The 26,453-nt window shown below is 47.9% G+C and overlaps 1 protein-coding gene and 1 pseudogene across 2 annotated transcripts; one reads left to right on the forward strand and one right to left on the reverse strand.

Annotated features, from left to right (window-relative positions):
* Window positions 1-721: 721 nt before the first annotated feature.
* Window positions 722-2,323, forward strand: LOC308511575 (protein FAM47E-like; the record flags this gene model as incomplete). Its single annotated transcript, XM_081081585.1, has 2 exons — window positions 722-1,373; window positions 1,509-2,323. The coding sequence occupies 2 exons, from the start codon at window positions 722-724 to the stop codon at window positions 2,321-2,323; spliced, it is 1,467 nt and encodes a 488-aa protein (XP_080937711.1).
* A 2,141-nt stretch (window positions 2,324-4,464) lies between these two features.
* Window positions 4,465-26,453, reverse strand: LOC308511576 (tryptophan--tRNA ligase, cytoplasmic-like; annotated as a pseudogene). Its single transcript has 3 exons — window positions 26,450-26,453; window positions 25,071-25,571; window positions 4,465-5,214 (listed from the first exon to the last, which is right to left on the reverse strand). The product of its transcript is annotated as a tryptophan--tRNA ligase, cytoplasmic-like (transcript).

Consider the following 26,453-nt stretch of genomic DNA (forward strand, 5'->3'; position numbering starts at 1 on the left):
GGATCCCAAAGAATCAAGCTCTTTCCAAGAAACACAACAGTATCTAAAAAGGGCAAATATTATTTGTAAAAAGAAAATGGATGGTGAACAACACATGGGTTTTAAGTAAAGACAGGATCCATAGTAGGGCACTGACCTATCCTTTGTCCTCAGGCTTTACTATGGCACTGTTTTCCTGATTATGTTGAAATGTTACCTTAAAAGATAATTGATCTTGATTTCTGAGGGGGATTTGGGGTGCCATCTTAAGTTGTATACCCAATGCCTCACTCACTTCACCCATATTTGGGCAGATATCAAAACCTGAGGGCTGTGAGTACATAGAAAAAACATGGTTCTCAGAAGCTCCCTCCTTTCAATTGTTACCTATAATTTATCCAGGAGAAATGAAAGTACTTGTATGAAGATGTGAACACGTGAAATATTCGTGACCCCTTGATTTCCAAACAGCTTCAAACTGGAATCAGTCCAAAAGTCCATCAAAAGATGAATGGGGAGCTGACCTGTGGAGGAGTGCCCATACACGGGAACAGTTCTGTACCACAAGCAAGAATGCAACCTTGCCGGCCATCCCCGGACAATGCAGGCTGTGCAGGGGCACGTGCTGACCCACCTCGGGAAAGAATAAGCATGAGTCAGCACCAGGCAATGGTCTCCTAGCAACGGGGCCGCTGGGACAACAAACCCCTGAAGCCACTGGGCGCCCTGGGCCAAGGGCGCCATGGCGTGCCAGCAGTGGCCCTTACCTGAGCCCCACAAGGGGTGGCTGTTAAAGTCGGACCTGAGGAAGAAGGCGCTCATAGAGTCAGGGCTGATCAAGCCGTGGCAGTCAGGGCCGAAGCTGGACAAGAAGCCGGAGCCCAGCAAGAAGTGGCTGCTAGGGCCAGGACCGCTGGAGCCCGTGCCCCTGGGCATGAAATGTAAGCCCTGGTTCAAGGACAGGGACAGGTTGCCTTCCCGCTATCTCTCCAGGCAGAACAACAAGCTTGGGAAGTGCCCCACCTCCATGGACAGCCGGCGGTGGGTATTTGTGAAGGAGGGACTGGACGACTTCAGAACGGGCTGTCCATCTGCTGAAGATGTGATCACTCGTGGCCCTCGGGAAGGCTTTCTCCCCATGATTGCTCATAGAATTCCCCGCCCTCCGCCCAAAAAGATTCACAGGCAGCCGCCCACGGGAGCGGACCTGTGTTCCAAGCTCTCGCCAGCCCAGCGAGCACGGAAGGCCTTTGTAGAGAACATTGAAGCCAGCCTGACCCAGCATTCCTTGGTTAACTGCCCGAATCTGGAGGAAGCTCTCCCTCCAGACCTCCTGCTCAAGGTCCTGGAAGTGCTAGATCCTGACAGGAAGATGGAGGACACGTGGGCGTATTGTGAGGGCACCAAGGAAAGAAAGAAGACCCCCACACACCTGTGTGAAGAACATCCTGAGGAGGTCAACCTGGAGCCTCCCCAGGCAGTGAACCTGGAGCCTCCTCAGGCAGTGAACTTAAAACCTCCCGAGGCAGTGAACCTGGAGCCTCCCCAGGCAGTCCACCCCAAATCTGCCTGGAAGCTCAACCTGGAACCTCCCGAGGAGGACAACCTGGAACCTGAAGACCAAGCCTACGTGGAAACGGCCAAGGAGAGTCTCCAGTCATATTTATTCAGTTTGTTTCCTGAGGAAGAGACAAATGCAGCATGCACAATGGATATCCCCAAGGATCCTGGGCTCCAGAAATCAAGAAGAAGAATTCGTGAATTCTGCAGATGGATCGATGATAATTTTGGAGACATAGGCATTGATGAAGAGGACCTCATGAAACAGTTTCAAGTTGAGTTAGAGGTCCCACTCACCCATAATACAGTCAAAATAAAGAAAATAAGCCAGCTTCCTTTGAATATAAGGCCCTGCAAACAGCTAGATGACATACAGCAGAGAAAATTCTCCATGCAGGAAGGTAACTGGGAAAGGAAACTCCGCAAACAACAAGACCCTTATAAACCCAAACGGGAGAAGATAAGGTATGGAGCATGGTACCTGGACCCCAAATCCTGGAAAAAGCTGGTCAATGACCAGCCCTTTCCCGACCCTAAAGCCGTCCCTGACAAGGAACATTTGACCGATGGAAGGCATCTTGAACCAGACATTATTGATGAACTTTATGGACCAATTGCCTTCAAAGATTTCATTGTAAGCAAGGGCTACAGGATGCCAGGTGTGATTGAGAAGATGTTTATGAGGAAGGGATGGAACTATGAGTCTGTGAAGACTCCTATACACCGAGTAATGAAACTCCTCTCCAAACCCAAAGAGGAGGATTCAGGGGACGAAGAGGATTAGACAATTTTCTATTTACTGCTCACTTGGCTAGTGTGTCTCTCTCATTTTAACATAAGTCAGAATTCACCATGAGTGCCTCACTGTGTATGGACAATTTGATTCCACAATATCTGTAAATTTTTAACACCTATTTCTAATAAAACTTTCTGAATTAGCTTCTGCTTCAATGTGTTATGTATTTTACCAACTATGAAGTAAATATTTATATATACTCCTCTTGGTTTTGGTTGTGTTAGGAGTATTATATTTTCATTTCAATTATTCATTAAAAATGACCATAAATAAATGAATTACTTAAAAAGGATCTTGTTGCCCAGCCTATGTGGCTCAGTGGTTGAGTGTAGACCTATGTATCAGGAGGTCATAGTTTGATTCCTGCTCAGGGCACATGCCCGTGTTGCTGGCTCGATCCCCAGTGTGTGTGTTGGGGCGGGGGGTACATGCTGGAAGCAGCCGATTAATGTTTCTGTGTCATCATTGATGTTTCTCTCTCTTCCTCTCCCTCTCTGAAAATCAGTAAAAGTATATTAAAAATTGTGCCAGCTACAACTTGGGATGAATTCCAAGATAATCGTGCATAATGAAAGAACTATCGCTCCGATAATACTCAATTTATAATGCATTACGACAATTATTTTGTTAAGCACAACTTGTAACCCGTAGCCGAAGTAATTTTATGCATTTTTTTTTTAATTGTCCATGGCTACCTTTGCACTACGACATGAGAATTTAGGAATTATCACAGAGATCATATGGCCTGCAAGCCTAAAATATTTCCTATCTGATTTTTTACAGTAAAATTTACTGTCCCCCTGATCTAGAAGGAAAATATATTCATACATATATTAAATCAATTATTCCACTCTTTAGCTGAACAGAAGATAATACATGCTCATCTATGGAATAGAATAAAGTAAAATATTTTTATAAAATTAACTATTTAGTTAGAACTTTCTGAACACTTTTCAAATCTGCCTATGACTTTTAATATCCTTAGGGTCAAAAATCCCTGAGGCATATCATCATATTTATGATAGTCCCTGTTTCTTGTAATATCTCTCCATGTGATGACTTGTCATACAGAGATTTCCCATGACTCCAAAAATGTGGGTGTTAAATGTGAGGTAAAGCAGCCTGAACATGATAAAGACAGACTAACTTTCTTTCCACTGAAATGGCTAATTAATTCAATGGGATGTCCACAAAGGTAGGTTGGCCAGGAAACATGGATTGTATGTCACATATATATTCTATCCATACACCCACCACCCATGGGACCAAAATTAATTTATTTAGGGTATTGTGCTAAGGAGTCGACCCTTCACCTCCATGAAGGGATTTCCTGGGATATTCTTCTGCTTTCCCAGACTACACAGGGCACAAGACTGAATGTTTTCTTTGGTGCCTAGGGCTGCTGTTTGTTCTCTACAGCCCAGGACACCAGCAAGGCACTGCTCTTTGCAGTCCTCCGAGCCAATCAAGTGTCAGGACAAAGGTTTCTACAAAGAACACACATTCCCCTCAGCTGCCACAGGGTGGGGGCACAGTGTCTGCTTAGGACCAGTCCCTGGAAGCAGCATGGGGAGGCTCAGGGAAGGGCAGAGGTTCCAGGAGAACACATGAGGTATGGATTTCAGGAAGTGAGCTGGAAAGTTTCTCCCACAGACTCAACTTAATAAAAGGGGCCACCTGGGGCTAATACTCAGTGTGAAAAGCAGCTTTCAAGCTGGGAGATCTCTCAGTCAAAAGCACAGCTAGCATTTCTGTTTGATTTTGGGGGGATGGGCTGAAATAGGCCTGTGCCCATTAAACTTCCTGAAATGAACACCTAGACCAAAGGCTGTATAACCATCAGGCTTTAAGGGTGTATGTAGAGTGGGATGTTGTCCAATGGAGGTCCTCCTAGGGGCAGAGCAGGCAGCTCACAGGGTGTCTTTGGAAAGGATGACACAGGGAGAAACAGTACTGACAGACACACAGAGTTACAGACACCAGGAACCGGAAGCCACGTGACAGAGCCTCTGGATAAATTATGGTTCCTTCTGTGCAGATATAAAATGGGCATTATTGAAAGTCATAGGACAGCTCTGGGCAGGGGTGGGGGTGTGTGTCAAGAATTCTTTGAATATCTCTTCCATAGCCTACTTGCACCTGGACTGGTGCTCTGCCAGGAGGGGCTGCAGGACCTGCATGAGCTCCTTCTTGAGCTCCCAGGTGAGCATGGCTCCACTGCTGTAATCCTTCCTGATCTGCTCCAGCTTGTCCTCATCCTCGAGCAAGAAGGTCATGTACATGAAGGACACGTCCAGGTGGCCATTTCCCCCAAACTGCCTGTGCTCCTCCATGATGTGTCTCCGTCCATAAAACACATACTTGTTGACCTTGGACTTGATCTGCTTGGCTGTGTCTGTGAGGAAGTGGACCAGTTGGGGTCACTGGCACTCCTTTGGGTCAGAGTCCCCTGCAGGGAGGGGAAGAAGGTCGAGTGCAGCAGGGTGGTTTAGGATAGAAAATCCTGGGTGTGACATCTCTTGTCATCCTGAAGTAAGGATCCTGGTTGATGGCACAGGGGCTGAGGCCTTGGACGTCCATCTTGCTCCCAAAGTTCTGTGGGAATGAGTTACTGAAGGAGGGAGCAGCCTGGATGGCAGGAAAGCTGATCTTCCCCTTGCAATCACTGTCTGCAAAGCCAAAAAATGCCTTTCACTTGGTTGAAGGTCACGTGCTTCTGATCTTCACCATATTCTTGTAGAAGTCTGTGCTCACCCCCATGTAGTCGAGGTCAGAGAAGATGGGCTTGTTGATGTCAAAGCCACAGGTGATGATGTCCTTGGCATTTTCCATGGAGTAGCCATAGGCCTGGTCCAGGGTCAGGACTTCCACAGGTACTTCTACTCATCTGCCATCCGGATGAGCAAGAGCACATTCAACATGTCCCGCAGCCACTTTGTGAAAATGAACGGGATGTGGTGGCCTACATGCATGGCTTCGGAAGAGGGGCCCCTGCCCATTTACCAGCGAAACAGCTTCTTGTTTTCATAGGCATCGAGGACTTGGTTCACGTCTCTGTTTGAGAAGAAGGTTCATCTGTGCAGGAAGCGGTGCAGTCTCTGGCCCCTGGCTCTCTCTATTCTGTTTATCAGCTCTTGGTCAATGTTATTGCTTCCCAACAGACAATGAGCTTGTCATACTCACTGCCTTTTGCACTGTTCTTCTGTTCATTTCAGGGGTCCACAAAATCCATTTCAGCTTCCATGGCACCTGGACCACTAACCCAGGTGCAAGGGTCTCTGGAAGGCAGTGGCCTTGTAGCTCTCCCCCGTGGCCACGTTGTAGCTCATTTTTAGCAATAACAGCCTCTTCCCTGCAGAATCAATTTCATCCTGGGCTGCGGGGGACACTGAAGAGGTGGCCCGTGGAGTAGCTGAGATCTCTGTGCAGCTGGGCTCTTCTTTTATAGTCTCCCCCCTCTTACCGTTTCCTTTTTTAAGCCCCTTTCTTCTCTTTTCTTCTTGTTCACCCCACCCTGCAGCTACTTGCAGTAAGAATTTCTTAGAAATCAACCAGTTTCTCACAAACACTTGAGCCTCTTGACCAATTCCTCATGAGACAGTCCAATCAGGTTTTGGTTGTGAGTGTGTGTATTTGGGGGAGGGTAGGTGTAGAGACCAATGAAACCCACTCTAAATTCAAACTATTAGCCGGTCATTGCATCATTAGCTGGTCATTAGCCACCCCACACTGCAAGCTGGCCTCCATTTAACCTCCACACTCACTCCCCATCTCACATCCTTAGTCTCAGTATGAGAACTGAGTTTTCATTTGTCCTCATGGGAAGAAAGGCAGACTCCAAGTGCCCTGCGGGTATTGTGCACTAAGGCAATGTTGTGAAAGATCAGTTCTGGGGTCACAGGGACCTGAATTTCCAAAGACAGCTTTGACTTTTTTTAAAAAAAAATATTTTTATTCATTTCAGAGAGGAAAGGAGATGGAGTGAGATGAAAACTTCAATGATGAGAATTATTGATCATGTGCCTCCTGCACACCCCCTACTAGGGATTGAGCCCATAACCTGGGCATGTGCCCTTGACCAGAATCAAACATGGGACCCTTCAATCTACAGGCCAATGCTCAGTCCACTGAGCCAAACCGGTTAGAGCTGGCTTTTTACTTTTCTTTTTATTGCTGAAAGTGTTATACATGTCCCTTTTTTTACCCTAGTGACCTCTCCCAGCACCTTACCCCCAAATCCTTCACCATCCCATTGTCTGTGTCCATGGGTTATGCATATACGCACATGAGTTCAGTGGTTGAATTCTTCCTCCCTCCACCCTCTCCTTCTTTCCCTAGTGTGTTCCATGTCTCTTTGACTCTAGGTCTATTTTTTCATCACTTTATGTTCTTAGTTATTTTTCACATATGACTGAGATCATATGATATTGATCTTTTTCCCACTGGCTTATGCAAATTAACCGCCATCTTTGTTGGGTTAATTTGCATACTCATCCTGATTGGCTGGTGGGCATAGCAGAGTGATGCCAATTTCCATGTTTCTCTTTTATTAGTATAGACTAGAGGCTTGGTGCACAAAAATTTGTGCACTGGCGGGGGGGCGTGTCCCTCAGCTCCACTTGTGACCTCTCACAGTCTGGGACCCCTTCGGAGATAATGACCTGCTGGCTTAGGCCCGCTCCCGGTTGGCAGAGGGCAGGCCCAATCCCTAGGTGCAGCCCCTGGTCAGGCTCAGAGTAGGGCTGATTGGGGAGTTGGGGCGCCACCCTCAGTCACGATCAGGGTAGGGCCGATTGGGTGGTGGAGGTGCCACCCCCTGTCACAATCAAGGCAGGGTCAATGGGGAGGTTGCGGATTCACCCCCTCTCATGCACAGAGCAGGGCCGATAAGGGGGTTGGGGCGCTGCCCCCTCTCACACACAGAGCAGGGCCAATAGGGGAGTTGGGGCACCACCCCCTGTCACACACAGTACAGAGCAGATCAGGGGGTTGGGGAGCTTCCCGCTATCAGGCACAGAGCAGGGCCGATCAGGGGGTTAGGGCGCCATCCCCTGTCATGAACAGAGCAGAGAGGATAGGGAGTTGTGGCCCCGCCCCCTGTCACACACAGAGCCACAGGGCGATCTGGGGGTTTGGGCGTTGCCCCCTCTCACACTGCTTCAGGGGCCAGGAGGCCTCGTGCCTCCACTGATCAAAGTCCTGGGAGGCCTTGCGGCTCTGCTTGTCACCAGGGCAGTGAGGTCTCGCTGCTCAGCTGATCCAGGTGCTAGGAGGCCTCACAGCTCCGCTGATCCCAGGTTCGGGAGGCCTCACAGCTCCGCTGTTCTCAAGTTCGGGAGGCTTTATGGCTCCGCTGATCCTGGGTTTGGAAGGCCCGGCGGCTCCACTAATCCCGTTGATGGGAGGCATATTACCCTTTCACTATATACTATAGAGGCCTGGTGCATGGGTGGGAGCCATTTCTTTTGCCCTGAAGGGTGTCCCGGATCAGGGTGGGGGGGTCCTGCTTGGGTGCCTGGCCAGCCTGGATGAGGGGATGGTGGCTGTTTTCAGTTAGTCACACCACCTACAGGGTGGGTGTCCCCCCTGGGGTGCCTGGCCAGTCTGGGTGAGTGGCTGAGGGCCGTTTTCAGGCTGTCTGGTGACTAAAGCTCCCAACCTCTCCTTTTTTTCTTTCTTTTTTTTTTTTTTTTTATTCTGGGATTTATTTACCTTCTATGGCTGTCACTGCAGCTGAGAGCCAGCTTTAGCTCTGAGGCTCGGCTCCAGCTCTGAGACCTCGGCTGCTGAACTCAGGTATCTGGTTTGTTTGGCTTCTATAATTGGAACACTGTTGCAAATCCAGCTTGGCCGGCTGGTTGAAAGCATGGTGTTTATTTAGCTTCTATAATTGCAGCATTGCTTCTTAGAGTGCAGCTCAGAGGCCAGCAGTGGCAGGCGGGGAACCTTGGCTTCCTCCATCACTGAAGCAAGTAAGCCTCCTGTTCGCTTCAGCTGCCTGGCTCCCGGCCGCCATCTTGGTTGGCAGTTAATTTGCATATCACCCTGATTAGCCAATGGGAAGTGTGTTGGAGGTACGGTTAATTACCATGTTTGTCTATTATTAGATAGGATAAAAAAACCAAGTGACCAACATGACCAGTCACTATGACATGCACTGTGGCTGGCCAATCGGCCTGATCAGGGGTGGTGCTGACCAATCAACCTCTCACGTTCCCTCCCCTGGGCTGGCCCAGCCCCAATTAGACTGATCGGGGCAGGCTTCTGGACCCCACCCATGCATGAATTCATGCACCAGGACTCTAGTCCTATCTAATAAAAGAGAAACATGGTAATTAGCATACATCCGCTACCCTTCCCATTGGCTAAACAGGGTGATATGCAAATTAACTGCCAACAAAGATGGCGGTTAACTGCCAACAAAGATGGCGGTTAATTTGCATACAGAGGCGCAATGATGGGAGGCCATAGGGAAAGGACGGTGATTGGAAATACAGGGAGCAGGCAAGAGCCGGGAGGCACGGCCCCTGGCCCTGAATGGGAGAACCGGCCATCTTTGCCCGCCCCCCTGCCGGTGATCAGAGAAGCCAGAGCGGGGCACCGAAGAGGCCGGTGCCTGCCTCTTCCCTGGCCGCCCCTGCCAGGGATGGGGAACCGGAGATCCCATAGCAGGAAAGGGGGGCCTGCAGCTAGTCCCCCTGTGCGCCTGCCCCTGGGTCACTGCAGCGATCAGGGAGCAGGGAAGAGTGGTCTCTAGCCAGCCCCCATGTGCGCCTGCCCCTGGGTCGCCATGGTGATCACAGAGCAGGAAAGGGCGGCCTGCAGCCAGCCCTGTGTGCGCCTGCACCTGGGTCACCACTGAGATCCCTGAGCAGGAAAGAGCGGCCTCTAGCCAGCCCCCCTGTGCACCTGCCCCTGGGTCGCTGCAGGGATCATGAAGCAGGAAAGGGCTGTCTCTAGGCAGCCCCCCTGTGCGCCTGCCTGTGGAATCGCAGCTGCGATCACGGAGCAGGAAAGGGGGGCCTGCAGCCAGCCCACGTGTGCCCCTGCCCCTGGGTCGCCACTGCGATCCCACAGGAGGAAAGGGGGGCCTGCAGCCAACCTCCGTGTGCGCCTGCAGCTGCGATCATGGAGCAGGAAAGGGGGGCCTCTAGCCAGCCCCCCTGTGCCCCTGCCCATGGGATTGCCCCAGAGATCATGGAGCAGGAAAGGGTGTGAAGTATGGTACCTATTTGCTTTGTTTAACAATGGACAGGTTACTTTGATTTTCTAAATTGTATAAGTCATCCCATTCGATTGAATGCCTTATCGATTGAATGACTATTCCATTGATTGTTATCATACTGGTCTTAGAGAGCACATTCTTCTGTAGCTGGGAAACAGGACAGCACAATTACCCTAAATTGTTTTAGTGGCCACAGGTGGTGCGTTCCAGCTGACTCAGTGGTCCCGAGACCAGGAAAGCACAATTACTCTAAACTGTCCTGACAACTCAGTGGTCGGGAGACCCAAGGGCTCTAGATAATGTATACCTGTCAATTCAGTGACCCCGAGACCCGAAACTGTAATTAACATGCTTAATTCTGCTTCTGTAATCTGCTTTTTTGGGAGCCAGGTGCCACATTCCAAACCCTGGGATGTAATCAATACCTTTGTGATTTTGCCTATATAAGTCTGGTTTTGCCACCATCTTAGGGCTATGAGATTTGGGAATGGCCCCTCATAGTCCCGGGTTGCAATCAATGTGACTCTTTAATTCGACTTCTTGAGGCGTCCTTCTGTGATTCGCGGGGTACGTTACAACAGGTGGCCTGCAGCCAGCCATGTGTGCGCCAGCACCTGGGTCACCACTGCGATTCCTGAGGAGGAAAGAGCGGCCTCTAGCCAGCCCCCCTGTGCGCCTGCCCTTGGGATTGCAGCGGCGATCAAGGAGCAGGAAAGGGGGGCCTGCAGCCAGCCTCCCTGTGTGCCTGCGCTTGGGATCACTGTGGTGATCCCAGAGCAGGAAAGGGCGGCCTGCAGCCATGCCCTGTGTGCGCCTGTCCCTAGGTTGCTCTGGCAATCCCACAGCAGGAAAGGGCGCCTCACCCTGGCCACAGCTCAAGGGAGAGTACAACATGCAGTGGAGGCCAGGAGCCTGAGAGATCAACAGAGAGGGGCACCTCCCAGGTGTGGCTGGGGGCAGGCCCCAGCAGACACACACACACACACACACACACACACACACACACACACACACAAATGGGACGCCTGCACCGAGCCTCTGCTGCCAGACTGTGGCCATTAGTAGGACATCTACTGAGGGCTCCTGGACTGAGGGGCAGGCTTGGCTGAGGGAACCCCATCCCCCAGTCCACGAATTTCGTGCACCGGGCCTCTAGTATATATATATATATATATATATATATATATATATATTTAAGAACAATGTCAAAAAGTTTACTGACCATCTTTCTTCTAGGAGTTTTCTGGGTTTGCATCTTATAGTTAACTCTTTAATCAGTTTTGAGTTTATTCTGATATATAGTGTAAGAAAATGGTCTAGTATCATTTTTGCATGTATTTGTCCAGTTTTCCCAGCACCATTTATTGACTAGAGTGATGGTGAACCTATGACACGTGAACTCATTTTTTAGTTGATTTTTCTTTGTTAAATGGCATTTAAATATATAAAATAAATATCAAAAATATAAATCTTTGTTTTACCATAGTTGCAAATATCAAAAAATTTCTATGTGTGACAGGGCACCAGAGTTAAGTTAGGGTTTTTCAAAATGCTGACATGCCGAGCTCAAAAGGTTCGCCATCACTGGACTAGACTGTGCTTATTCCATTGTATGTTCTTCCCCCCTTTGCCATAGATTAATGGCCCGTATAGGTGTGAGTTTGTTTCTGGGTTATTCCGTTTCATTGAGCTAGACATCTTTTGCCATTACCATTTTGTTTTGATTACTAGGGGCTTGTAGAATAGTTCTATCAATGGTAGCATGATACCTCCAACTTTGTTCTTCTTTCTCAAGATTGCTGTGGCTATTTGGGGTCAAAATTTTTGGATTATTTGTTCCAGTTCTATGGTAAATGGCACTGGTATTTTGATATTGATTGTGTTGAATCTATATAATCCTTTTGGTACTATGGACATTTTTTACATTAATTGTTCCTATCCATAAGAAACAGTATATGCTTTTATTTATTTGCTTCCTCTTCAATTGCGTTCTTCACTGTCTTATTATTTTCAGAGTTCAGACGTTTTTACCTCTTTGGTTAAATTTACTGGTAGGTATTTTTGATGCAATTGTAAATGGGATGTTTTCTTAATTTCTTTTCTGATGTTTCACTATTGGTACATAACCATGCTATGGATTTCTGAACACTAAGTTTTTATCCTGTAACTTTACTAAATTCATTTACCAGTTCTAATAGCATTTTGATGGAATCTTTAGGATGTCTGCGTTGAGACCATGGGAACTGTCCCCCTTGGGGGCAGACAGGGCGGGCAGAATGTGTTTCAGGGCTGTGCTGAGAGATGGAGAGGAGACAGAGTAAAGGGCGGGAAGGCCAGTTCACAGGAGGGAAGATGGGAGGCGGAGAGTCGGTGAGGCTGTGGAGGCCGGGCTCTGCCCGCAGAGAGGGGGGCCTTGATGGTGAACAGGAGGAAGTGCAGGTCGCTTGTGTCACAAGGCCGAGGACCGGGGACAGGCTGTGGGTACTGTGGGTGCAGACGCTGACATCATTCTGATGAAGCTTTGGGATTCATGCTGAGGCAATAAGGATTCCCCAAAAGGGCTGGGCGGCGGTTAAGGACACAACCACATCGGGACCACATTCACACAAGTTGCTCCGAGAAATCAAGTTCAGTTGATGTCCTGGCAGCGGTTGCACTTCTCCTCATGGGTCACACTTTAAAATGCCATGAAGGCCAGGGCCCAGCATGAGACGGGCATGGAATCTGGAGAAGGTCAGCGCTGCCCGCCTCCTCGGGGCCCCCTCAGGCCCCCCTGTGAGGGGCCCCCCGCCCCTCCCCAGACCCCTGAGTAACGGTCACTGCTTCGGGTCCCCTCAGAGCCAACCGCCACCACCAGCGGCCCGCAGCCTTCCACGTGTCTTGTCGCTGCAGACGCCTGACTCTGGTGCCCTGCCCTCACCCAGGACCTAGGGAGACCCCAGCCGCCTACACCTGTGACCCGCCGGCCTCATCCACTCAGCCTCAACCTCCAACCCGCTCCTGCGCCTGCAGACATGGCCACTCCTCCGCCCTCCTCTGAGCGCCAGCGCTACCATCCAGACTGCGAGGCCGCCATCAACCAGCAGATCGGCCTGGAGCTCTACGCGGCCTCCGTGTACACCTCCATCGCCGGCTACTTCCAGAGGCCCGACCGGGCCTGGCAGCAGGGCTCCCAGTACTTCCGGAAGCGGGCCCTCAAGAAGAGGGAGCAGGCGGACCGGCTGGTGTGGCTGCAGAGCCAGCGCGGGGGCCGGGTCCTGCTGGAGGACGTCCCCCGGCCGCAGCAGCACCAGTGGGACAGCAGCCTGATGGCCCTGGAGCAGGCCCTGCTCCTGGCGAAGAGAGTGGACCAGGGCCTGCGGCACCTGCACCGCCGGGCCACCCACCGGGAGGACGCCCACCTGTGCGAGTTCCTGGAGAGCCACTGCCTGCACCCACAGGCGGCCTTCCTCCAGGAGCTGGGCGGCCACATCAGCCAGCTGCGCCAGATGCAGGCCCCCGAGTCCGGCCTGGAGGAGGACCTGCTCCACAAGCTCACCCTGGGCGACGGAGAGGAGCACTGACCGGGACTGCCTTCCCGAGAGCCGAGGGGGCCTCCCTGCCCCGTGCCCGGATGCCCATGGCCACATTGCCCGTGCCAAACGGGCACCTCAGTTCCATGTTCAAGGTCCGCTGTCTCTTCAAATAAAGTCTTTGGTTCTTAAATAAATAAGGGTCTTTCTCTGATTCCTCTGAGCAAATACATTTACTTTTAAACCGGTATCCAGGAGTCTCCACCCAGGCCTCAATTAGTGCAGCTCGGGTCCCTAGATGGAGAGAGGAGGGATTCCATGGGACCCTTAGGGAGGGAGGAGGGATTCCATATGATCCTGATGGAAGGAGGAGGGATTCCATAGGATCCTGACGGAAGGAGGTGGGAGGAGGGATTCCATAGGACCCTGATGGAAGGAGGAGGGATTCCATAGGATCCTGACGGAAGGAGGAGGGAGGAGGGATTCCATAGGACCCTAATGGAAGGAGGAGGGATTCCATGGGACCCTGGATGGAGGGAGGAGGGATTCCATAGGATCCTGATGGAAGAGTGAGGAGGGATTCTATAGGACCCTGACGGAGGGAGGAGGATTCCATACTATCCTGATGGAGGGAGGAGGGATTCCATAGGACCCTGATGGAGGGAAGAGGGATTCCATAGGATCCTGGTTGGAGGAGGTAGGATGGAGTACAAAGGAGCCAGATGGAGGGATGGAGAAAGGATTCCATAGGATCCAGTTGGAGGGAGGGAGGAGGGATTCAATAGGATCCTGGAGGGAGGAGGGAGGAGGCAGTCCATAGGACCATGGATGGAGGGAGGAGGAATACCATGGGACCCTGATGGAGGGAGGAGGGTTTCCATAGGACCCTGGATGGAGGGAAGAGGAATTCTCTAAGACCCTGGAGGAAGGAAGGAGGGATTCCATAGGACCCTGATGTAAGAAGGAGGAGGGATTCCATATTACCCTGAATAGAGACAAGAGGAATTCCTTAGGATCCTGCTGGAGGTGGGAGGAGGGATTCCATAGGACCCTGATGGAGCGGGTAGTGATTCCAGAGGACCCTGGATTGAGGAGGGAGGAGGGATTCCAAAGTACCCAGATTGGGGGAGGGAGAAAGGATTTAATAGGATCCTTTTGGGTGGAGGGAGCAGGGATTCCATAGGACCCTGGATTGAGGGAGGAGGGATACCAAAGGACCCTGATGGAGGTTGGGAGGAGGGATTACTTAGGATCCTGGATGGGAGGAGGAATGATACCATGAGACTCTGATGGAGGGAGGAGGGATTCCATAGGACCCTGGATGGAGGGAGGAGGGATTCCATAGGACCCTGGATGGAGGGAGGAGGGATTCCATAGGACCCTGATGGAGGGAGGAGGGATTCCATAGGACCCTGGATGGAAGGAGGAGGGATTCCATAGGACCCTGGATGGAGGGAGGAGGGATTCCATAGGACCCTGGATGGAGGGAGGAGGGTTTCCATAGGACCCTGGATGGAGGGAGGAGGGATTCCATAGGACTCTGATGGAGGGAGGGAGGAAGGATACCATGAGACTCTGATGGAGGGAGGAGGGATTCCATAGGATCCTGGATGGAAAGAGAGATGGGGATGCCATAGGATCCTGATGGAGGGAGAGAAGGAGGAGGGATTCCATAGGACCCTGATATAGGGAGGGAGGAGGGATTCCATAGGATCCTGATGAAGGAGGAAGGAGGGATTCCATTCGACCCTGATGAAGGAGGAAGAAAGGAGTCCATTGGACCGTGATGGAGGGAGGAGATATTCTATAGGACCCTTTGGAGGAGGGAGGAGGGATTCCATAGGACCCTACATGGAGTAGGAGGTATTCCATGGGACCCTGCATGGAGAAGGAGTTATTGCATGTGAAACTGGATGGAGGAGGAGGTATTCCGTGGCACCTGGAAAAACACTAAATTCACCTACCCTTATAAACAATGTATATGAGGGTGCACTCAGGTGGAAGGTCTTTGGCCCTTTGAATGTGGGTGAATGTTCATGCTAAATGTATAAAATATATCCTTAAAATCACAGCTGTGCTTACCTCTGGGAAAAGGGTTAATAGAATGGGATTGGGCAGGGACTAAAAGAAAGGATTCTTGTATTTAACCTACAGTTTTTGGTTTACAAAAATATGCAGATATTAATATTTGGTAACATCTGGGCAGCAGGGTGGAGACCCCTTACTCTAAGATCAGAGTAAATGAAATTGCAACACTGCGGATGGTCCTTGGTCAATTGTGAGAGTAAATAGCTGCTCTGTGAAGAGCAGATCTGTTTTAACTTGCTCAGCTCTAACCCTACCCCACCCCTACTTACATAGGACAGTAAAGATCTTTGGCATCTGAGCCTTTTAATCTCCCCAAACTACACTCTAAGACGGTGAATGAATGTAAGACAATTACAGACCTGCAGAGAAGGGAAACAATAGGACACATTTTCCTAGAAGGAAAAAACACTAGTGTTCCAATGTGAGAAATATTGTGCTTGCTTTGGCATCAGAAAGTGTTTCTATCCTACCTGTAAGCTCTATGCCATGTATCCCCAAAGGAGAAAGAAACTGAATAACTGACACACTCCACTCTCCCATTTTGAGCAAAACCCTAGTAGTGAAATGGACATCACAATTCTAGATCTGATCCATGCTACTTACCGAGGTGAATCAAGTAAGTCCTTTATTCATAAATATAAATGGAAAAGGTTTGCCAGATGTATGAGGAGGGTAAAATAGAGGATCACAATAAACACACAAAACTATGTCATTGTGGGGGAAAACTCAGATAAAATATTGAAATAAAAGATAATTTTACTAAAAATTCAAATTCCTATTCTCAGAATTTTAAGGGAAGAAAATAGATTTACAAAATTAAAATAAAATGTCTACTATAGAAGGAAACAATTAGAGGACAGATGAAGTACTTGCAAGATAGTAATATTTGCAACAGCATGGATTGACCTGGAGAGTATTATGCTAAATGAAATAAGCCAGTCAGAGAAAGGTCAAATATCACATGATCTCACTTATATGTGTAATCTAATGAACAAAATGAATCCATGAACAAAATAGGTCCAGAAACAATGTCATTTTGATTTTTTTTAAAAAAATGAAAACTAAAAGGGGAAGTTAGTGGAATAATCTGATGTTGAAAAATGTTGCTACATTACAAGGTATCGGAATTATCTTAAATGTGCTTATTATAAGTGATCAAAGTTATGGTAACAACTACCTGTAAGACTCAATCTTCACATGCTGTCTATTTAAGAAGCAAAAAATGGGACAATTTAGAAAGGTAAGTACTCTACATCAGTAATCATTCTTCTGAAATATTTGCTTTGGGAGATGGTAAACAAGTACAGCAGGCCCTTTTTCAATAGCCATATTTCCTAATGTTAACTGCCATTGCCAGAGTCGGATGAATACTTGGAAGATGCTGATGTTCATACAGTAATGTAACCTCTTGTATTTAAGAGTGAAGAGAGCTCTAGAATCATTATTTGGAACACCTGAGGCTCATTCATTATATTTCATTGGTTAAATATATATATTCATTTTAGAGAGCTAGGGAGAGGGAAAGAGGGATAGAAACATGTGATGAGAGAGAATCATGGATCAGCTGCCTCTTGTAGGCCCCTACTGGGGATTGAGCCTTCTTGCCCGCACCACCTGGGCATGTGACCTTCACCAAAATGTTACCTGGGACACTTCAGTCCCCAGGCTGAGGCTCTTGGCGAAACTTTTGAGCTCGGCGTGTCAGCATTTTGAAAAACCCTAACTTAACTCTGGTGCCGTGTCACATATAGAAATTTTTTGACAGTTGCAACCATAGTAAAAAAAAGATTTATAGTTTGGTATTTATTTTATATATTTAAATGCCATTTAACAAAGAAAAATCAGCCAAAGAAATGAGTTCGTGTGTCACCTCTGACACGCGTGTCATAGGTTCTCCATCACTGCTATCCAATGGTCCAAAACAGCCAGGATTCACTTGATAATTTCAATAACGGGTACATGTAATTTCTGTTGCACATCTATCTTTCCTCTGGAAAAAGTATATCTCATATGACAAATGGGGACAATAGTGAACTTTTAAAGGCGTTTGAATATACTGGGAATTACCTTTTGGCTAGTTGTCATTTTTCCTATGAAAATGACACTTCGTTCTTATTCTTCAATGGAGATATTCTCCCATTGCTTCATACTGCAGTAAACAATAATATTAATAATGATATTAATAATAATACTAATTTACAAGCAATGATTTCTAAATTAGATCGAGTTCCCATTGAATCGTGGTCACTGATTTTCTATTCCTTAGCTTCATATTTTAACTTATACCAACCATCTTAAGTCATCTTCGCTGTATTAATATATTTAATTCTGTTTCATTGATTTGCAATCTCAGCCTGCTTCACTTAACACTTACTCAGAAAGAATGTACTTCAAGGGTGAAGTCTGAAGAAAATCTTTAAAATAATCAGATGGCAAAAATTGATGGGAATTTTATTATAGGGAAAATATAGTGTTTGTATCTTTAATTGCAATAGTTTGAGTATTGGACACACTGCCTCATACAAAAGGAGAATTGAACCAATGTATGCTGAATAACTAAATGAATTAAAAATGTATTTTAGGACAAGATTCAAGTTGCTGACATGGTTGAAGAATTACATCTAATCTGTAATTTATGTATTAGTGTATTATTGGCTATGACCAAGAAAAAGCCATGCTGCATTGAAATTGTAAAACACCTAATGCTACATGCTAAGGAGTTTACTATTTATTTTTTGGAATTTGAAGTAGATGGTTGTGAGGTGGCCCAGAAAAGCGACGAAGAGAACAAAGAGAACAAGAACCGAGTGAATCAGAAAGAAAAAGGAGAAGTTTATTTGCGTTCTCTGGAGAGACCCGCTGACCCAAAAGGTGGGGTCAGTGAATGTCGCGCCTCCAGGGAGGGAGGGGGATCTTTTTATTCAGGTGTTTGGTGAGGGCGGGGGGCCTGAACTGAGGAAGTCTGCACCGCAGGGATCATCATGACATTCAACTGAGAAAAGTCTCAGCTGCAGGGGAGTGGGCGGAATATTCAGGACGAAGTTCTTATCTTATCTGTGTGGGGGTATGTGAATTCAGGGAGAAGAAGCTGGTATCTGTGTCTGGCACGTTGATCTGTGAGAAATTCCAGGGGAAGTCCATTATCTCATCACATGCCTGCATGCATCCGAACCTGGGCTCTCTCCGACCTAACAATGGTTATCCTGAGTATTAGGGAAAAAAGAAAAATAGATTGGTATGGATTTTAAAAGAGGCATTTGTTTCAATAATGTCGGTGTGATCTACAATTTCTAATCATGGACAATAGCAACAATTTACGGTACCAAGAGATGGACAGCCCCACTTCACAAAGGGCTGTTCATCTCCTGAAGATGTGAACACTTGTGGCCCTCGGGCGGGCTTTCTCCCCATGATAGCTCAGAAGTCGTGGGAGACCTTTGATAAGGCAGACTCACAAATTGATGGAGATGAAACAAAAAAAAAGTAAATTATATTTTCTGTTCTGGCCAAAGTAGAGTAACAGGGATCAGATTTATGCCCTGGAACACCTGGAAAAATAATGAAATAAAGTAAGATAAATTTATGAAAGACACTGGACATCAGGAAGCAGGGACAGATGCCTCACAGATAGGAAATAAATGAGGTGACTCCTATGATGGCTCCACATTCCTTCCATTTCTAGACCACAGCTCAGAGAGGCAAAGACCAGCAGTCATGCTATGTAGAGGAGATGGAGCTAAGACACTATAGAGAAGAAGGTGGGTAGAGATCTCAAGGCAGACAACCAGAGAGCAAAATGAGAGAAAGAGAGGGAACTCCAGAATCTTGGACCCCACAAGAATGATTCAGGGGATTACTGATCAGCTCTTGTGTGAATACATTATTAGAAGCCAGGAAAGAAACCACTGGAAAGAATTCTTGATACCTGACACTCACACAGGGCCTGCAGTAGTGACCTTTACAGTCAGCCAGACTAGAAGATCTCTAGATGCACAGCCATTGAATAATTTACATGGAAGGGTCTTGCTTCAGTAGTGAGGAACAGTTAATTAACCATACCACATGGTCTAACAGTATTTAGCCATGGACTATAATAGGGAACTGCTCTGTTTATTTAAATCAAATCTTAAAAAGGACCCCAAAGAATCAAACTATTTCCAAGAAACACAACAGTATCTAAAAAGGGCAAATATTATTTGTAAAAAGAAAATGGATGGTGAACAACACATGGGTTTTAAATAAAGTCAGGATCAGTAGTAGGAACACTGATCTATCCTTGGTCCTCAGGCTTTACTATGGCACTGTTTTTCTGATTATGTTGAAATGTGACCTTAAAAGATAACTGATCTTGATTTCTGAGGGGGATTTTGGGTGCCATCTTAAGTTGTATACCCATTGCCTCACTCACCTCACCCATATTTGGGCAAATACCAAAACCTGAGGGCTGTGAGAACATAGAAAAAACATGGCTCTCAGTATCTCCCGCCTATCAATTGTTACCTATAATTTATCCAGGAGAAATGAAAGTATTTGTATGAAGTTGTGAACACGTGAAATATTCGTGGCCCCTTGATTTGCAAACAGCCGCCCAAGGGAGTGGACCTGTGTTCCAAGCTCTTGTCAGCCCAGCGAGCACAGAAGGTCTTTGTAGAGAACATTGAAGCCAGCCTGACCCAGCATCCCTTGGCAAACTGCCCTAATCTGGAGGAAGCTCTCTCTCCAGACCTCCTGCTCAAGGTCCTGGAAGTGCTACATCCTGACAGGAAGCTGGAGGACATGTGGGCGTTTTGTGAGGGCACCAAGGAAAGAAAGAAGACCCCCACACACCTGTGTGAAGAACATCCTGAGGAGGTCAACCTGGAGCCTCCCCAGGCAGTGAACCTGGAACCTCCCTAGACAGTGAACCTGGAGCCTCCACAGGCAGTGAACCTGGAGCCTCCCCAGGCAGTGAACCTAGAACCTTCCGAGGTAGTCCACCTGGAATATCCCTGGAAGTTCAACCTGCAACTTCCCGAGGAGGTCAACCTGGAACTTGAATACCAAGCATACCAGGAAACGGCCAAGGAGAGCTTCCAGTCATATTTATTCAGTTTGTTTCCTGAGGAAGAGACAAATGCAGCATGCACAATGGATATCCCCAAAGTTCCTGTGTTCTAAAAAGCAAGAAGAACAGTTCGTGAATTCTGCAGATGGATCAATGATAATTTTGGAGACATAGACATTGATGAAGAGGACATCATGAAAAAGTTTGAAATTGACTTTGATGTCCCACTCACCAATAATGCAGTCAAAATAAAGAAAATAAGCCAGCTTCCTTTGAATATCAGGCCCTGAAAACAGCTAGATGACATACAGCAGAGAAAATTCTCCCTGCAGGAAGGTAACTGGGAAAGGAAACTCCACAAACAACAAGACCCTTATAAACCCAAACGGGAGAAGATAAGGTATGGAGCATGGTACCTGGACCCCAAATCCTGGAAAAAGCTGGTCAATGGCCAGCCTTTGCCCGACCCTGAAGCCATCCCTGACAAGGAATATTGGACCGATGGAAGGCATCTTGAACCAGACATTTTTGATGAACTTTATGGACCAATTGCCTTCAAAGATTTCATTGTAAGCAAGAGCTACAAGATGCCAGGTGTGATTGAGAAGATATTTAAGAGGAAGGGATGGAAATATGAGTCTGTGAAGACTCCTATACACCGAGTAATGAAACTCCTCTCCAAACCCAAAGAGGAGGATTCAGGGGATGAAGAGGATTAGACAATTTTATATTTACTGCTCACTTGGCTAGTGTGTCTCTCTCATTTTAACATAAGTCAGAATTCACCATGAGTGCCTCACTGTGTATGGACAATTTGATTCCACAATATCTGTAAATTTAACACCTATTGCTAATAAAACTTTCTGTATGAGCTTCTGCTTGGGTTCATCAATGTGTTATGTATTTTACCAACTATGAAGTCAATACTTACATATACTCCTCTTGGTTTTTACTGCATTAGGAGTATTATATTTTTATTTCAATTATTCATTAAAAATAACCATAAGTAAAAGAATTACTTACAAAGGATCTTATTGCACAGCCGATTAGGGCTCACTGTTTCAGCATCGACCTGTGAACCAGGAGGTCATGGTTTGATTGCAAGTCAGGGCATATGCCTGGGGTGCAGGCTCAATCCTCAGTGGAGGTGCAAGCAGGATACAGCTGATTAATGATTCCCTCTCAACATTGAAATTTCTCTCTCTTCCTCTCTCTCTCTGTCTGAAAATCAGTAAAAATTTATTTTTAAATAAATTATGCCAGCTACTGCATGGGATGAATCTCAAAATAATTGTGCAGAATGAAAGAAATGTATCGCTCCAATAATATTCAATTTATAATGCATTATTACAATTATTTTGTTAAGCACAACTTGTAACCCGTAGCCAAAGTAATTTTATGAATTTTTTGTGAATTATCTATGGCTACCTTTGCATTACAGGATGAGAATTTAGGAATTGCCACAGAGATCATATGGCCTGCAAGCCTAATATATTTCCTATCTGAATTTTTACAGTAAAATTTACTGTCCCTCTGATCTAAAAGAAAAATATATTCATACATATATTAAATCAATGATGCCACACTTTAGCTGAAGGAAAGATGATACACACTCATCTATGGAATAGAATGAAGTAAAATATTTTTATAAAATTAACTATTTAGTTAGACCTTTTGGAACACTTTTCAAATCTGCCTATTAATTTTAATATTCTTAGGGTCAAAAACCCCTGAGGTATATCAGAACATCTTATAGCCCCTGTTTCTTGTAATGCCTTTACATGTGATGACTTGTCATACAGAGATTTCCCATGATTCCAATTATGTGGATGTTAAATGTGAGGTAAGGCAGCCTGAACATGATACAGACAGACTAACTTTCTTCCCAGCTGCAATGGCTAATAATTCAATTGGCTGTCCACAAAGGTGGGTTGGCCAGGAAACATGGTTTGTATGTCATATATATACTAGAGGCCCGGTGCACAAAAATTTGTGCACTCTGGGGGAGGGGGGGTCCCTCAGCCCGGCCTGTGCCCTCTCCAGTCTGGGACCCCTCGGGAGATAAAGACCTGCAGGCTTAGGCCTGCTCCCTGGTGGCAGAGGGCAGGCCCAATCCCTAGGTGCAGCCCCTGGTTGGGCTCAGAGCAGGGCCGATTGGGGAGTTGGGGCGCTGCCCCTGTCATGCACAGAGCAGGGCAGATTGGGAGGTTTCGATGCCACCCTCAGTCATGCTCAGAATTCGCCCAATTGGGGGGTTGGGGCACCGTCCCCTGTCACACTCAAGGCAGGGTCAATGGGGAGGTTGCGGCGCCACCCCCGTCACGCACAGATCAGGGCCAATTAGGGAGTTGGGGCGCTGCCCCCGTCACACACAGAGCAGGGCCCATCAGGGGGTTGTGGCACCGCCCTCTAGCACCCACAGAGCAGGGCTGATCAGGGGGTTGGGGCGCCGCCACTCTCACACTCAGGGCAGGGCCGATGGGGAGGTTATGGCTCTACCCCGTCACACACAGAGCAGGGCCCGTGGGGGGGGGGAGGGGGGAAGCTCCCGCCTATCAGGCACAGAGCAGGGCTGCTCAGGGGGTTGGTGCCCCGCCCCCTGTGACACACACTGCCGCAGGGCGATCAGAGGGTTTGGGCGCTGCCCCCTGTCACGCTGATCCTGGTGCTGGGAGGCATATTACCCTTTTACTATATAGGGTAGAGGCCTGGTGCATGGGTGGGGCCAGCTGGTTTGCCCTCAAGGGTGTCCTGGATCAGGGTGGGGGTCCCCACTGGGGTGCCTGGCCAGTCTGGGTGAGGGGCTGAGGGCTGTTTGCAGGCTGGGAGTGACTGATGTTCCCAACCGCTCCTTTTTTTCTTTTTTTTTAATTCTGGGCCAGCTTTACCTTGAGGCTTGACTCCAGCTCTTAGGCTTCCATGTCTGAAAGTAGGTTTCTGGCCTTTGCTTACAATGTTGCGAATCTGCTGGCTGAAGTCTGGCGGTATTTGTTACAATGTTTCTTAAACTGCCTGCTCAGAAGCCTGCAGCCGCAGGCGGAGAAGGTTGGTTTCCTCCAAGGATCCTCCATCACTGAGGCAAGCAAGCCTCATGTTAGTTTCAAGCTGCCTGGCTGCCGGCCGCCACCTTGGCTGACAGTTAATTTGCATATCTCGCAGATTAGCCAATGGAAAGGGTAGCGGTCGTACGCCAATTATGATGTTTGTCTGTTATTAGTGTAGATTCCACCCCTACACCCACCCCCGGTGGGACCAAATGAAGTTTATTTAGGGTATTGTGCTCAGGAGTGGACCCTGCACCTCCATGGAGGGATTTCCTGGGATATTCTTCTGCTCCCAGACTACCCAGGGCACAAGACTGGATGTTTCCCTTGGTGCCTGGGGTTGCTGCTTGCTCTCTACAGGCCAGGACACCAGCAGGGCACTGTTCCTTGCAGGCCTCTGAGCCCATCAAGTGTCAGGACAAAGCTTTCTACAAAGGACACACATTCCCCTCAGCTGCCACAGGGTGGGGGCACAGCGCCTGTGCTCAGGGCCAGTCCCTGAAAGCAGCATGGGGAGGCTCAGGGAAGGGGAGAAGTTCCAGGAAAACACATGAGGTCTGGATTTCAGGAAGTGAGCTGGAAAGTTTCTCCCACAGACTCAACTTAATAAAAGCGGCCACCTGGGGCTAATACTCTGTGTGAAAAGCAGCTTTCAAGCTGGGAGATCTCTCAGTCAAAAGCATATCCAGCATTTCTGTTTGTTTTTGGGGGGGAGGATGGGCTGAAATAGGTCTGTGCCCATTAAACTTCCTGAAATAAACACCTAGACCACAGGCTCTCTAACCAACAGGCTTTAAGGTTGTATGTGGAATAGTGGGATGTTTTCCAATGGCGGTTCTCCTAGGGGCGGAACAGGAAGCTCACAGGGTTTCTTTGGAAAGCATGACACTGGGAGAAAGAGTACTGACAGACACACAGAGTTAGACACCAGGAATGGGAAGCCATGTGACAGAGCCTCTGGGTAAATTATGGTTCTTTCTGTGCAGATATAAAATGGGCGTTATTGAAAGTCATAGGACAGCTTCTGGTGTGTGGGGGGATGTTAAGAACTCTTTGAATATCTCCTCCCTGGCCTCCTTGCACCTGGCCTGGTGCTTCCCAAGGAGGGGCTGCAGGACCTGCATGAGCTCCTTCTTGGGCTCCCAGGTGAGCATGGCTCCACTGCAGTAATCCTTCCTGATCTGTCCCAGCTTGTCCTCATCCTCCAGGAAGAAGGTCTTGTACATGAAGGACACGTCCAGTTGGCCATTTTCCCCAAACTGGTTGTGCTTCCTCGATGGTGTCTATCCCTCCAGAAAACACATGCTTGTTGACCTTGGTCTTGATCTGCTTGGCTGTGTCTGTGAGGAAGATAGGGGAGTTGGGGTCTCTGGCATTCCTGTGGGTCTGAGTCCCCTGCAGGGTGGGGAAGAAGGCTGAGTGTAGCAGGGTGGTTTAGGATAGAAGATCCTGGGTGTGACATCTCTTGTCATCCTGAAGTAAGGATCCTGGTTGAAGGCACAAGGGATGAGGTCCTGGACGTCCATCTCGCCCGCAAAGATCTGTGGGAATGAGTTGCTGAAGGAGAGAGCAGCCTGGATGGCAGGAAAGCTGATCTTCCCCTTGCAGTCACTGTCTGCAAAGCCAAAAATGCCTTTCACTTGGTTGAAGTTCGGGTACTTCTCATCTTGACCGTGTTCTTGTAGAAGTCTGGGCTCACCCCCACGTAGTCGAGGTCAGAGAAGATGGGGTTGTTGATGTCAAAGCCTCAGGTGATGATGTCCTTGGCGTTTTCCACGGAGTAGCCATAGGCCTGGTCCAGGGTCAGGACTTCCACAGGTACTTCTACTCATCTGCCATCTGGATGAGCAAGAGCACATTCAACATGTCCTGCAGCCACTTTGTGAAAATGAACGGGATGTGGTGGCCTACATGCATGGCTTCGGCAGAGGGGCCCCTGCCCATATACATGCGAAACAGCTTCTTGTTTTCATAGGCATCGAGGACTTGGTTCATGTCTCTGTGTGAGAAGAATGTGCATCTGTGCAGGAAGCGGTGCGGTCTCTGGCCCCTGGCTCTGTCTGTTCTGTTTATCAGCTCTTGGTCAATGTTACTGCTTCCAAACAGAACAATGAGCTTGTCATAGTCACTGCCTTGTGCACTGTTCGTCTGTACAGTTCGGGGGTCCACAATATCCACTTCAGCTTCCATGGCACCTGGGCCACTAACCCAGGTACAAGGTTCCCTGGAAGGCAGTCCGCCTTGTAGTTTTCCGCAGTGGCCACGTTGTAGCTCATTTTTAGCAATAACAGCCTCTTCACTGCAGAATCAATTTCATCCTGGGCTGTGGGGGGAACTGCAGAGGTGGCCAGTGGAGTAGCTGAGATCTCTGTGCAGTTGGGCTCTTCTTTTATAGTGTTCCCCCTCTTACTGTTTCCTTTTTTTTAAGCCCCTTTCTTCTCTTTTCTTCCTGTTCACCCCACCCTGCAGCTATTTGCAGTAAGGATTTCTTAGAAATCAACCAGTTTCTCACAAACACTTGAGCCTCTTGACCAATTCCTCATGAGACAGTCCAATCAGGAGTTGGCTATGAGTGTGTGTGTTTGGGGGAGGGTGGTTGTGGAGACCAATAAAACCCACTTTAAACCCAAACTATTAGCTGGTCATTGCATCATTATCTGTTCATTAGTGTGGGGTGCCACACTGCCTGCCAACCTCCATTTAACCTCCCCACTCACTTCCCATCTCACTTCTTCAGCCTCAGTATGAGAACTGAGTTTACATGTGGTCCTGATGGAAGGAAAGACAATCTCTAAGTGCCCTGCAGCTATTGTGCACTAAGGCAATGTTGTGAAAGTTCAGTTCTGGGTCACAGGGACCTGAATTTCAAAGTACAGCTTTGACTTTAAAAATATATATATATTTATTTATTTCAGAGAAGAAGGGAGATGGAGTGAGATAAAAACATCAATGATGAGAATCACTGATCATGTGCCTCCTGCACACCCCCTACTAGGGATTGAGCCCATAACCTGGGCATGTGCCCTTGACCAGAATCAAACTTGGGACCCTTCAATCTGTAGGCCAATGCTCAATCCACTAAGCCAATCCTGTTTGAGCTGGCTTTTTTCTTTTCTTTTTATTGCTGAAAATATTACATATGTCCTTTTTTTTACCCCTAGTGCCCTCTCCCCGTCCCTTACCCCCAAAACCTTCACCTACCCAT

The sequence above is a fragment of the Myotis nattereri genome, assembly GCF_964212035.1.
Source record: "Myotis nattereri genome assembly, chromosome: X".
NCBI lineage: Eukaryota > Metazoa > Chordata > Mammalia > Chiroptera > Vespertilionidae > Myotis > Myotis nattereri.